The 14,185-nt window shown below is 46.1% G+C and overlaps 1 protein-coding gene across 4 annotated transcripts in view; it reads right to left on the minus strand.

Annotated features, from left to right (window-relative positions):
• scn5lab (sodium channel, voltage gated, type V-like, alpha b) overlaps positions 1-14,185 on the minus strand; it is a 583,358-nt gene that overhangs the window by 191,488 nt on the left and 377,685 nt on the right. For all 4 annotated transcript variants that reach the window (XM_073054976.1, XM_073054978.1, XM_073054975.1 and 1 more), the window contains 2 exons: positions 11,021-11,259; positions 1,766-1,939 (listed from right to left, as the gene is read on the minus strand). In XM_073054976.1, coding sequence (XP_072911077.1) covers positions 1,766-1,939; positions 11,021-11,259 — 413 coding nt within the window. The remainder of the gene's footprint in view (positions 1-1,765; positions 1,940-11,020; positions 11,260-14,185) is intronic.

A 14,185-nucleotide genomic window follows, 5' to 3' on the forward strand; every position in this document is an offset into this window, starting at 1 on the left:
TTGTGCTGTGTTTCAGTAAATAAATAAACCGATTTAACAATGGTTCTCTGAAGTGCTTCTCAGGAAGAGAAGAAAATCTGAGGCAAATGTCTGGGGAATCAAAAACACAAGAGATTCTGCAGGTGCTGGAAATCCAGAGTAACACACGCAAAACACTGGAGGAACTCAGCAGGCCAGGCAGCATCTAAGAAGATGAATAAACAGTCAACGTTTCGGGCCGAGACCCTTCTTCTGGTCTGGATGCTGCCTCACCTGCAAAGTTTCTCCAGCATTTTGTGTGTGTTACAAATATCTAGGGAATCAGGTTTGTCACGGGGCCAAGCTCCGGTGAATATAACTCAATCAGACAAGCAGCATGGCAGGTCAGAGACAGTGGAAGGGCTGAGGGAGGCAATGGGAGACAGGGATGGATTGTTGAGCATAATGTGCAGTTAGACAACAAACAAAAGAAAATCTGCCGATGCTGGAAATCCGAGCAACACACACAAAGTGCTGGAGGAACCCAGCAGGCCAGACAGCGTCTATGGAAAAGAGTAGAGTCAATGTTTCGGGCCGAGACCCTTCAGCAGGTCTGCTGAGTTCCTCCATCATTTTGTGTGTGTAGTCAAACAATAAACTGGATTGCACTGACGCCTAGCCAGGGGAATACAGACAAGGAATGTGTTTCAATACATTCCCAGCTTCCCGGCTCGGTGCACTGTAATGTGGAAGCATCTCCATCCTAAATAGTTGACCTCTCCATAAAGCCATAAGACTTCAGGGCAGAATCAGCCCATCGAGTCTGCTCCACCATTTCATCAGGGCTAATTTACTTTGTCTCTCAACTTCATTCTCCTGCCTCTCCTTATCACCTTTGACACCCTTAATAATCAAGAGCCTCCACTTTAAATATATCCAATGATTTGGTCTCAAGTGCAATCTGTGGCAATGAATTCCACAGATTCACCACCCTCTGTTCGGAGGCTCTACCTTTTGGTTCTAGACGGTCCCACTATTGGAAACATCTTCTCCATGTCCACTCTATCTGGACTTTTCAATATTCAAAATCAAAAGTTCAGAAGTTCAAAGTAAAATTATTATCAAGGGTACATATATGTCACCATATACATAGAACATAGATAGCTACAGAACATCACAGGCCTTTCGGCCCACTATGTTGTGCCGACCATGGAACCTACTCCAGAAACTGCCTAGAATTACCCTCTATTAGGTCCATGTACCTCGACTCCGAGATTCATTTTCTTGCAGGCGTACTCAATAAATCCATAATAGAGTGATAACTATAATAGAATTAATGAGAGACCACACCAACTTCGGTGTTCAACCAGTGTGCAAAGACAAAAAACTCTGCAAATATCAAAAGAAAGAAATAATAAATAAATAAGCAATAAATATTCAGAAAGTTTCAATAAGATCCACTCCTTATTCTTCTAAACTCCAGTGTGTACAGGCCTGGAGCCATCAAATGCTCCTCACATATTAACACTTTCATATCTAGGATCATTGTCGTAAACCTCTTCTGGACCCTCTCCAATACCAGGCATGTCTTCACAGATAAGGGGCCCAAAACCTCTCAGAATACCCCAAAAGTGGACTGAACACTGCCTTAGAAAGCCTCAGCATCACACCCTTGCTTTTATATTCTAGTCCTCTCATCCTGGGATTAGAACCCTGCCCGATGGGTCTGGGGCTGCGGGAGATGAGACGTGGTAAAAGCGATGCTGTCTCTCGTGTGAAGAGATAACGTTAAAGGACAGGCCATTACCAGTCTGAAAGAGCGCAGCACAGAGAGGCCATCCACCCTCGCCAGTCCCAGCTCAACCAAGCTCAGGCAGACGATGATGCTGTCGAAGATGTTCCAGCCCTGCTGGAAGTAGTAGTACGGATCCAGGGCGATGATCTTCAACACCATCTCAGCCGTGAAGATCGCAGTGAAAACCTGGTTAGAAAATGCGAAGGTAGATCAGTCGGCAGCAGGTACAATCCAACCCATCAGAATAAGACAGAATTCAGAGCAGAATTAGGCCATTTGGCCCATCGAGCCTGCTCTGCCTGATTTATTTTTCCACTCAATCCCATTCTCCTGTCTTCTCCCCATAACCTTTGAAGCCCTGTCTACTCAGGAACCTATCAGCCTCTGCTTTAAACACACTCGGTGGCTTGACCTCCACAGCCATCTGTGCCAATGAATTCCACAGATTCACCAGCCTCTGGCTAAGAGAGGCCAACTCCATCATCAAGACAACACTTCATTGGACCGCTGAAGGGTGGAGAAAATGCGGGAGACCAAAGATAACTTGGCAGAAATGAGGACCCTGAGCCACACCTGGAGCACAATGGAGAAGATGGCCGAGGGCGGACAGAGACAGAGGGCCTTCATTGCTGCCCTGAACGCCCACGGTATAACAGGCATCTGATGACCAGCCTCTGCACAGAGGAATTCCTCCTCATCTCTGTTCTAAAGGTTCTAAGGGAACCAGGTTTATTATCACCAGAAAATATTGTGAAATTTGCTGTTCTGCAATAGAGCAGCAGATAATTAAATAACCGAATCTAAAGCAATCCGCTGGGCTAAAGGTGTACGGATGCAGTGGGGGGAGAGAGGGGCTCACTATCATTCAGCAGGTTCACCCTACTGCAGTTACACCAAGTTCCTAAAGCAGGCAAATGCAATTAGAAGTAGTTGGGCATCCAGGTCAGCATGAAAATGATGGGCCGAAGGGCCTGTTTCTGTGCTATCCAGTTGTATGACTTTGTGGCCTCAGGATCCTTTGGTAACGATAGAGAATAGATGAGCTTTATCTGTCACATGTACATCGTTTTGCATCAAATCGAATCCATGTGGACTGTGCTGGGGGCAGCCCAAAGGTGTCACCACACTTCAGGTGCCAACATAGCACGTCCACAACCCACTAACTCTAGTTTTGTGTCTGTCAGATGTGTGAGGAAACAGGAGCACCCAGAGGAAACCCGTGTGGTCACAGGGAGAATGTTCGACCTTCTGACAGGCCGTGGTGGGAACTGAACCCCGATCTCACAGCTGGCTGCTGCAAAGCCTTGCGCTAACTGCTACGCTACCATGCCGTGTGGTACAGGAGAAGCTCCTCTTCTGTAAAGTCTGTAGTGGATCTGTGTTATAACTGGATCCCAAGTGGCAGAATTCTTCAATATGAAGGAGCGCCACGATAGCATAATGCTACCACGGTCCCAGTGACCCGGGTTCAATTTCCGCCGCTGTCTGTAAGGAGTTTGTACATTCTCCCTGTGACCGTGTGGATTTCCTCCGGGTGCTTCAGTTTCCTCCCACAGTCCAAGGACGTACATAGAACATGGAAATCTAGAGCGCATTACAGGCCCTTCGGCCCTCAACGTCGTGCCAACCATGTAACCTACTGAAGAAACTGCCTGGAATTTCCCTGCCGCATAGCCCTCTGTCAGTACAGTACTGTAGCAACTTTATATATTGCGCTGTACTGCTGCCACAAAAAACAACAAATCTCATGACACACGTGAGTGATGATAAACCTGATTCTGATCTGGGTCTCTGTTGTGGACTGAGAGTGGGAAGGGGGCAGGGAGAGGGAAATCATAGTTGGGGAAATGGGGAAGGGAGAGGGGAGAGACATCTTGTAAATGAAGATAAACCAATTGTTTAAAATCTAATAACCTTGCCTGGTGTCTCAGGGCAGGGTGTGCCTTTACCCATACCACCCCGTCTTTCTTGGCACTCCTTCTCCGCCACCTGTCCACACCCCTCCTGCGGTGCTCCACTCTCACCATACTGAACATACTTTGCTCCCACTGATTTACAAACTCGCTCTCTGCTCCACGTTGCGATATATATATATATATGCCTAAGACTTTGAAACAGTACTGTCTGTACCGGTTGGAAGGTTAATTGGTCACATGGGTGTAAATGGACCTATTCGGCTGGGCAAGCAAGAATTAGCACCTGCTTACACACAAATACACACATGCATCGCACAAAGACACATAGAACAGACATCATTCATAGATCTAACTTTGCAACGCATACATACATAGAACATAAATACAGTGCTGACATACCCGGACACATTCATACCCACATAACATCACACAACACACACATCACAGATGCTGACACACACAGACACATGAATACAGATGTAACATCACACAACACACAGAGGCATATAGATACACATCTCTCTCTCTCTCACACACATCACAGATGCTGACACAAGAGACTGCAGATGTTGGGAACTGGAACAACACACAATCTGCTGGAGGAACTCAGTGGGTCAAGCAGCATCTGTGAGAGGAAAGACTCAGCCAGTTCCATCACAGACACAACCCTCCCCACCATTGAGGACATATTCAAGAGGCAGTACCTCATGAAAGAGACAACCATTTTTAAGAACCATCACCGGCTGGGACGTACCTTCTTCTCGTTGAAACCTATCAAATGTGCAAAGGCCTGGACAGAGTGGATGTGGAGAGGATGTTTCCTGTCACAGGGGAGTCTAGGACTAGAGGGCACAACCTCAGAATTGGGAGACGTCCATTTAGAATGGAGATGAGGAAGAATTCTTTATCAAGAGGGTAGTGAGATACTGAAATTTGCAGCCACAGGCGGCTGTGGAGACCGGGTCTCTGGGTGTATCGAAGGTGGAGGTTGATAGAATCTTGATACGTCAGGGCATGAAAAGTTACGAGGAGAAGGCAGGAGAATGGAGTTGAGAGGGAAATGGATCAGCCATGATCAAATGGTGGAGCAGACTCAATTTGACAGAACGGCCTAATTCTATGTCTTATCATTAGTACCATCAGTGAATCTGAATGCACACTCAACGATTCAGGAACAGCATCTTTCCGTCCTCTGTCAGATTTCGGAATGGTCCATGAACCTACCTCACTTTTCTTTATTACTTATGCTACTTATTTCTTATGTAATCTTACATTTTTGCACTGTACTGCTCGTGCAAGACAACAAATTTCACATCATACACAATAGTCATAATAAACCCAGTTCCGGATCTGAATGATGCTTCCAGTTGAAACTCTACATCAAGACCCAGAACGCTGACAATTCCTTTCCTCCCACGGATGCTGCTCAATATGCTGAGTTCCTCCGGCAGATTGCCAGATCTGAGAGTATTGAACAGCGATACACCACGGTCGTCCCCAGCGCCCTGTGTCCCACTAAGCGGCTGAGCGCGCATTGGCATCGAACTCCCTGCCCGAGTACGCAGGAGCAGTGGCTTCCAAAACTTTGTCCAGTCACACATGTGCCTTCTGCCAACCTTATCTCTGTTTGGTGCACATCTTCAGACTTGAGATTAGATTGTCTCAGTGGCTTAACAGCCCAGACCACTCATTCATACTTGAAAAGCTGAGAGCCTCTGTCCTGGCAGACTGACACTTCCCTATTTGAGAATGTAGGCAGTGGGCAGGAGCGGCTACTGAGGGCTCTGCAGCCTGCAAGCTGTCTCACTCCCTTTCATGAGCATTCAGGACAAACCCATTCCCCAGGTGTTAGTTGCCAAGGTGCTGGCATGAAGATTAATTCCTCTAATTTCCATTAATTACTACCCTTTCCCCTCTTATCTCTTTTTCTATTCCTCATTCTAGTCCCCCCCCCCCTTACCCCTTCTCTTCTACTTACCTGTCAATCACCTCCCTCTGGTTCCACTCTTCCTTCCCTGGTCCTCTCTCCTCTCCAATCAGATTTGCTCTCCCCCTGCCTTTCATCACTTCTACCAATCATCTCCCAGCTTCTTACTTCATCCCTTCCCTCCCCCACACCTGGTCTTGATGCACCATCAATAACTCTCTGAGACGTGAGGCGAGATATAGGCTTTTATTGGCTGGAAGAAAGAAGAAGCAGCAATTGACCACCACACTGCATCCTGGAGACTGAGGCCGGGGCGGTGTCTCCCATCGTCTTTATACCGGGGTCCGTGGGAGGAGCCACAGGAGCAGTCAGCAGGGGAGGACGTGTCCAGACAGGTATATGTAATTCACCACAACTGCGTCACCAGCAAACCCCCAGTTCAATCCTAGACCAATGACAGGACAATTTACAATGTTTACCAACCAGTAGGTCTTTGAACTGTGGGAGGAAACTCACATGGTCACGGGAACAATGTACAAACTCCTCACAGGCAGTGGTGGGAATACTGTAAAGCACTGTGCTAACCATTACACTACTATGCTGCTAGTGTGTGTAGCTCAGGATTTCCAGCACCTGCAGAATCTCTGGAGTTTCTATGCTGAAACCTGTCCTAGGTCGGTTGATGGATAAAAGAAATCAAAGGAAGAAGTTGCCACTGATTCAGATACACTTCACAAGCGCCAGGGGCACCGGCTCCCAGCAGGACCCTCACTGACACAGTCTCTTCAATTCAAAGAGCCTGCCTTTAACGCTTCATGCTTCAGGGTCCCCCGCGGACACGCTGAGTGGGCGTCCTGCTTGATAACCGCCAGACATAATCACTGTTCTGAATCTCGCTGATCCTCACGTTACAGAGTCACGTCTCGAGACGACGGCGCACCTTCTCCCCGTACGAGCCCACTCACACGCTCGCTTGCAGATGACTCAGACACATGCACAAATCATCGGCTGGGCCACCAGAGCTTTGTGTGAAGTTCTGGCTGACGGACTGCAGAAGGGACGTGATTGTTGTGGAGGGAAGCTGTGATTATTACTGTCAAATGTGCCGAGGTACAGTGAAACCCTTTGTTTTGCATGTCATTGGCTCAGGTCATTTCATCACAACGCTGCATTGAGGTAGAACAATAGCAGAATGCAGAATAAAGTGTAACAGTTACAGAGAAAGTGCAGTGCAGACAGACGATAAGGGACAAGTCCATGATGAGGTGGATAGTGTCTACTTTATCGCAACTAGGGGATGGTTCAGTAGGCTTATAACAGCGAGGCAGATTGAGAGTCGCGGTACTTGAGTTTCAGATTTTGGTACCTTTGGCCCATTGGGAGAGAGGAGAAGGGTGAATGGCTGGGACGGGATGGTCTTTGCCTAAGTTGGCTGCTTTACTGAGGCAGTGAGTGGTGTAGGAGTGAGGGGAGGAGCTGTGCCTACGACTCTCTGCAGTATCCTGCAGTCAAGCATGGAGCACTCACCATGCCGAGCCATAACGCATTAGACAGAATGCTTTCTATGGTTTCAAAGGCTGGATAACATTGAGAAAAGTAGTTTTAAATGCAGGTGGTGGGCAGGTTCACAAAAGACTGTAAGGTCATTAGATATAGGAGCAGAATTGTGTCAGTGGCCGACTGAGTCTGTTCCACTATTCAATCAAGGCTGATTTATTTTCCCTCTCAACCCCATTCTCCTGCCTGCTTCTCATAAACTCTGACACCCTGACTAATCAAGAACCTGTCAACCTTGGCTTTAAATGTACTGAATGAGTTGGCCTCCACAGATTCACAGCTCTCGGGCTAAAGAAATTCCTCTTCATCTCTGTTCTAAAGGGACATCTGTATTCTGAGGCTGTGCGCCCTGGTCCTAGACTTCCACTATTGGAAACATCTTCTCGAACTGCTGGACAGGCTGGGACTTCATTCAATGGAGCGCAGGAGACTGACAGGTGAAACTATGGAAGTGTATACAAATTATGAGGGGCTTAGATGGGAAGAACACACAAAGCCTTTTACCCAGGATTAGGGAATCAAGAACCTCAGGGGACAAGGTTTAAGGTGAGAAGGGATATTTAATATCACACTCATCTATTGAGATGTTCCCACAACCAATGATCTCACTTTAAGGACTCTTTATCTTGTTATTTCATTAGTTATTACTATTTGCATTTGCACAGTTTATTTACTTCTGCACTCTGGCTGATCTTTCATTGATCCTGTTCACAGTTACTATTCTACAGATGTGCTGAGAATGCCGGCAGGAGAAAGGCTCTCTGGGTTGCATGTATGTACTCTGATAATAACACTTACTTTGAACTTTGAAGTTCCTATTTAATATGAACTTGAGGGGAAACACTTTTTAAGCAGTATATGGAACGAGCTACAAGAGGAAGTGGTTGGGGCAGGTACATCAGCAAGACAGTTGGCCGTCCATGGATTGGAAAGAGTTAGAAGGATATGATCAAAATATGTGCAAGAGCAATGAGCTTAGATGTGTAATTTGTTCAGCTTGGACCAGTCGTTTCTGTACCATAAGGCCCTTTGGCTCTGTGACTCTAGGAGGCAAGGGAGAAGTGTTCTGGCTCCATGGATTAATGAAGTTTTGCAAATGTGGCATCTTTATTCAGAGGTGACAGCAGGTAATTACAGGTCTGTGGGTCTGAAAGCAGTGGTAATGAAGTTATTGGAAACATTTCTGAAAGACGGCATTTAAGTGCAATGGGAGAGGCAGTGGATCATTAAGGTTATCCAGCCTGGCTTTGTTAAAGGGTGGTTGGGTCTGATTAGAATGAATGTACTTCTTGCAAGAGGCAATTAAGTGAGTCAGTGGTTGATGTAATTCAAGGCCTTTGCTGAAGTCCTGAATGAAGGATTGACCTAAAATGTCACAAATGGGATTGGAAATAGGGTGATAATCAAGGGTTGTCAATATGACTGGAAACTTGTCAGCACAGGTATTGATGTTGGGACCCCTGTCGTTTACTACACATGATAGCAATCTGGACGGGGTGTAGAAAGCATGGGAAGTGTGATCCTGTACCTGTTGGACTTCAGAAGAATGAGGGAACATCTCATTGAAACCTACCAAAAATTGAAAGGCCTGGAGAGAGAGGAATCGAACCCCAATCTCACAGCTTCATGCCAACTGATACACTACTGTGCCACCTTGGCCTACGTACCGCACGGTATGTGGTAGGGCTCTGGGGAGCAGAGGGATCACGGGCTACTTGTCCAAGGATGCTTGAAGTCAGTAGTATTGGTAGATACAGCGCTTGAGGAGGCCATTCCATCCACCATGACTGAATGGTGCAGCAAACTTGGTGGGCCGAATGGCCTAATTCTGCTCCTATGCCTCATGGTCTTCAATGGAATACCTGTTTTCATTATCCACGATAAGTACTTGAAAGTTAGACCCTAAGAATAAGGAGCAGAATTAGGCTGCTTGGCCCATTGGGTCTACTCTGCCATTTCATCATGGCTGGTCCATCTCCCTCTCAGCCCCAGTTTCCTGCCTTTTTCCCGTAAGCCTTCACACCCTGACTAATCTAGAATCTATCAACCTCTACCTTAAACACACCCAATGACTTGGCTTCCACGGAATCCACAGGTTCACCAATATCTGGCTTCAGAAATTCCTCCTCATCTCCATTCTAAATGGACGTTTATCTATTCTGAGGCTGAGCCTTCTGGTTCTAGATGTCCCCACCACAGTAAACATCCTCTCCACATCCGTGCTGTCGAGGCTTTTCAAACATTCGATATTCGCGGTTATGATATGACACAATTCTGGCCACTGTCCTGCCATCCCAGAGTTACCAAGGGCCTCAGAACTCTCCTTCCTCACCTCCCACAGAATCCTAGTATACATCAGGTCTTGAGGTTTTAAGACATTTAATTTGTTATCTGCCATGTCGTATGACATGGGTGATCATGGCCTTTCCATGACCATGATCGTTCTTGGCAAACTTTTCTACAGAAGTGGTTTGCCATTGCCTTCTGGGCAGTGTCTTATCAATACTTTTCAGAGATTGTCTGCCTGGCGTCAGTGGTCGCATAACCAGGACTTGTGATCTGCACCGGCTGCTCATACGACCATCCACCACCTGCTCCCATGGCTTCACATGACCCTGATCGGGGGTGGGGGGGCTAAGCAGGTGCTACACTTTGCCCAAAGGTGACCTGCAGGCTAGCAGAGGGAAGGAGTGCCTTACACCTCCTTTGGTAGAGACATATCTCCACCTGCCATCCCAAAGATATTTAATACTACTCCTTTTTAGAGTATAAATTTCTGGAATTCCATTATAGCCATCCCTACACCAGAAGGATAAGATTGCATTGAAAAGGAGCAGAGGAGATTCACCACAATGTTTCCCAGGGAAGAATACACTTCGAACATTGAACTTTGAATGTTTCAGAGATTGGATTGGCTGGGTTTGTTCTCCACAGACTGGAGAAGTGCTAGATCGTCAACACAGAAAAAATTGGACTGAAAGCCCCACTTCTGTGCTGCACGTTCCTAAAACCTAATGCTTGTCCAGTCTTCACACATGAATATATACAATATACATACCCCCTGTTCAAAAATATAGGGACACCTTGTATAGCACAGACACAAACCTAATGCAAGAATCACATCCCTGTTCTCACAGACATATATTTACACTCAAACCCACACACACATGCACTCGTACATACACAAAATCTCTTGCACATATACTCTTGTAAGCATGCACCTGTGGCATGTACTGACACATTGTGTATGAATGTAGGCATACAGAGTCACACACATAAACAATACATTTTATGTATATAAAGTTATGAGATAGGGTAAATGCAAGCAGGTTTTTCCCACCGAGTTTGGGTGAGACTAGAACTAGAGGTCATAGGTTAGGGGTGAAAGATGAAATATCTAAGGTGACCATGGGGCGGAACACCTTCACTCGGGGGTGGTGAGAGCGTGGAACGAGCTGGCAGCAGAAGAGGTGGATGTGGGTTCGATTTCAATCTTTAAGAGAAGTTTGGATAGGTAGATACATGGTTGGGAGTGGTATGGAGGGCTATGGTTGATGGGACTAAGCAGAATAAAAGTTTGGCATGGACTAGATGGGCTGAAGGGCCTGATTCTGTGGAGTAGTATTCTACTTCTATGATAATATTCACACATAGAAGCTTACGTACATAATGCAGAAAAGCCCACACACACACACACACACACACACACACACACACACACACACACACACACACACACACACACACACACACACACACACACACACACACACACACACACACACACACACACACACACACACACACACCCCCCCCCCCCCCCCCCCCCACCCCCCGCCGAATTCTGATGTGCCCCTTGCTCCTTACCAGGTTCCCCACGTAGAGCAGGTTGTTGAATTCGTCGGACATTGGCTGATGCTCCATTGCCATGAAGATGGTGTTTAGCACGATGCAGATTGTGATGGCCAAGTCCAGGAAGGGATCCATCACTATGTACTTCAGTAACTTCTTCAGCTTCATCCAAAGCGGACAGCAGTTCCAGATAAGAAACGTTTGTGAAAAGTAATACCAGCATCGAGGATACTTGAGGCGAGATTCTTCAAGCTCTGGGGAATAAAGTCAGGACGGAGAGTCAGTGTTAGGCAGTGAACTGAAAGTACAATTGCTGATCACTCACTATGGCCCCAGACACATCACTAGTGGAACATTAAGGAGGACCCGATGAGCAAAGGAAGTTGAGAGGTGACACGATAGAGATTTACAAAATTATAATAGTCAGAATCTGTTCCCCACTGAAGGAGGGCCTAAAACTAGAGGGCAGAGGTTTGATGTGAAAGGGAGAAAGTTTATATGTAAGTATGCCGGCTGGCAAATGAATCTCAGGGTTGTATGTGGTGACATGTATGTACTTGGATAATCAATTTTACATTGAACTTTGAACTTAAAAGAGATCCGAGGGGCAATTTTTTCATACAAAGAATGGTTGGTGCTTAGAATGAGCTACCAGAGGAGATGATGAAGGCAGGAGCAGTAACGAGAAATCTGACAGGTACACATCAAGCATCAGGCTTCTGAACACTCACCTCAACTCTGTACAGATTTCACAACCTTTAGCCTCACTTTCAAGGACTCTACAGCTCTTGTTCTCAGTATCTATCTATATAATACACATATTTATATCTGTACAAATATAGATCTTTCCAGTCCTGATGAAGGGTCTTGGCCTGAAACATCGACTGTTTACTCTTTTCTATAGATGCTGCCTGACTTGCTGAGTTCCTCCAGCATTTTGTGTGTGTTGCTCTGGATTTCCAAAATCTGCAGATTCTCTTGTGTTTGTAGAAGGAAAGGATAAGAGGTTTTGTGAACCATTAGAAATATTGAGGCCCTGGTTGAGAAGAGAAGGAGATGCATAGCACGTTTAGGTAGGTAGGAAGGAATGAGATACTTGAGGAGTATAAGAAATGCAAGAGAACACTTAAGAAGGAAATCAGGACGGCCAAAAGAAGGTTTAAGGTTGCTCTATCAGACAAGGTGATGCAGAATCCCAAGGGCTTCTACAGATATATCAAGAGCAAAATGATTGCAGGGGCAAAATTGGTCCTCCAGAAGATCAGACTAGTCATACAGGGGATGGAGGACATGTTAAATCAAATTTTTGCTACTGTATTTAGCTGGGAGATGGACGCAGTCTATAGAAGTGAGGAAAAGAAGCAGCAGGGTCATGGGCCCGATACGGATTACAGGGGAGGAGGTGTTCACTGTCTTGAAGAAAATTAGGTGGATAACTCCCCACGGCCTGATAAGTTGTTCCCTTGGACCCTCTGAGGGCTGATGGATAAATTGCAAGGGCCCTAACATTTTTAAGGGCCCTAAGAGATATTTAAAACATCCTTAGCCACAGGTGAAGTGACAGAGGATTGGAGGATAGCCAATGTTGTTCTGCTGTTTAAGAAAGGCTCTAAGAAAAAGCCAGGACATTTTAGACCATTTGCCCTGACATCAGTAGTGGGTAAGTTATTGGAAGGTATTCTAAGGGACAAGATATGTAAGTACAGTGAATTCTGGTAGATTGGGTCTCATCAGAACCTATACATTTTGGCCCAATTAAGTGGCTGCCCCAAATAGCCAACGTTTCGTGGAAACAGTTAAAAAGGTATAAAAAAGACAAACTCCTATTTAAGTAAGTAACAAATTATGTATTTAACTGAAATGCATAAAAAGAACACTATCAATACTACCACAGTACCATAAAACTGAGTGACTGTAAATGAACAAAATCAGAGCAGACATCTTGTGCAGAGAGTGGACTGCCTTCAAAGACTGCATCCTCCAGATACTCATTTTAATTGTAATGTTCCAGAAGACTGTCGATACTTCAAATTCTTCGTAGTTCCTAGTAGTGAGATCATTTCATTTTCACTCCTGGCTGTTTCTGGTATCTCCAACCCTCAGTGCTTGAAACCTCAGGGAGCAAAACAATCCTGAATTGTCTTGCTGTTTATTACTCACCAAAATCTCTGCTTTTCGAACACATGCAAGTGATGCTATTTAAAAACTGCTCCCTCTAAGCACGGTGTAGTGTTTAACAGCCACTCCGTGTGCACACGACTGACGCTGGCTAAAAAATACTCTCCTGCTCCAATAAGCAGCGTAAACAAACGACGGGACCCGGCTATTTTCTCAATTTGTTTTAAGTAAGTGGTTACACTGATTACCTGATGGCCCAGTTAACAGGACTCCATTGTATTTGGATAAGCTTGTAGACAGGGACTGATTAGGGATAGTCAAGTTGCCTTTGTGAGTGGTAGGTCGTGTCTAGCCAATCTCATAGAAATTTTCAAGGAAGTTACCAGGTAAGTAGACGAAGGCAAGACAGTGGATGTTGTCTATGTGAATTTAGCAAGGCGTTTGACAAGCTCCCACATGGGAGGTTGGTCAGGAAGGTTCACTAGCTTAGCATTTAGGACGTGGTACTAAATTGGATTAGACATTGTTTTTGCAGGATATGGAATTAATGCAGGCAAGTGGGATTAGTGTAGACGGGTGTGGTCAGCACAGGTGTGGTGGGCCGAAGGGTCAGCAGCCTGTCAATATCCCCTCCTGAAACCCATCATGGAATCGGTGCAGCGTTCTCAAGACCCTGGAATGATGCAGCCGTCAAAAAGACCAGAGTTCCAATCCCACTACTGCAGTGGGGGGGGATCTGAGCTCAGTTATTAACCTGGTTTGGGTGGCTGGGGTGGAGATACGTCTATACCAAAGGAGGTCTCCTCTCCACTAGCATGCTGGTCACCCTTGGGCGAGGTGCAGCACCTGCTTAGCTCCCTCCCCAACCAACCCCCCCCCCCCCACACCACCGGGATCAGGGTCACACGAAGCCTTGGGAGCAGGTGGTGGCTGAACGAGATGAAAAGCAAATCGAAAACACGCAAACACTGACTTACACCACGTCTATATCCCTCCACCTTCCTTACATCCGTGTGCCTATCCAAGCATCTTTCAAAAGCCTCAAATGCATTGGCTTCCTGA

The sequence above is a fragment of the Hemitrygon akajei genome, chromosome 8 (assembly GCF_048418815.1).
Source record: "Hemitrygon akajei chromosome 8, sHemAka1.3, whole genome shotgun sequence".
Lineage (NCBI taxonomy): Eukaryota > Metazoa > Chordata > Chondrichthyes > Myliobatiformes > Dasyatidae > Hemitrygon > Hemitrygon akajei.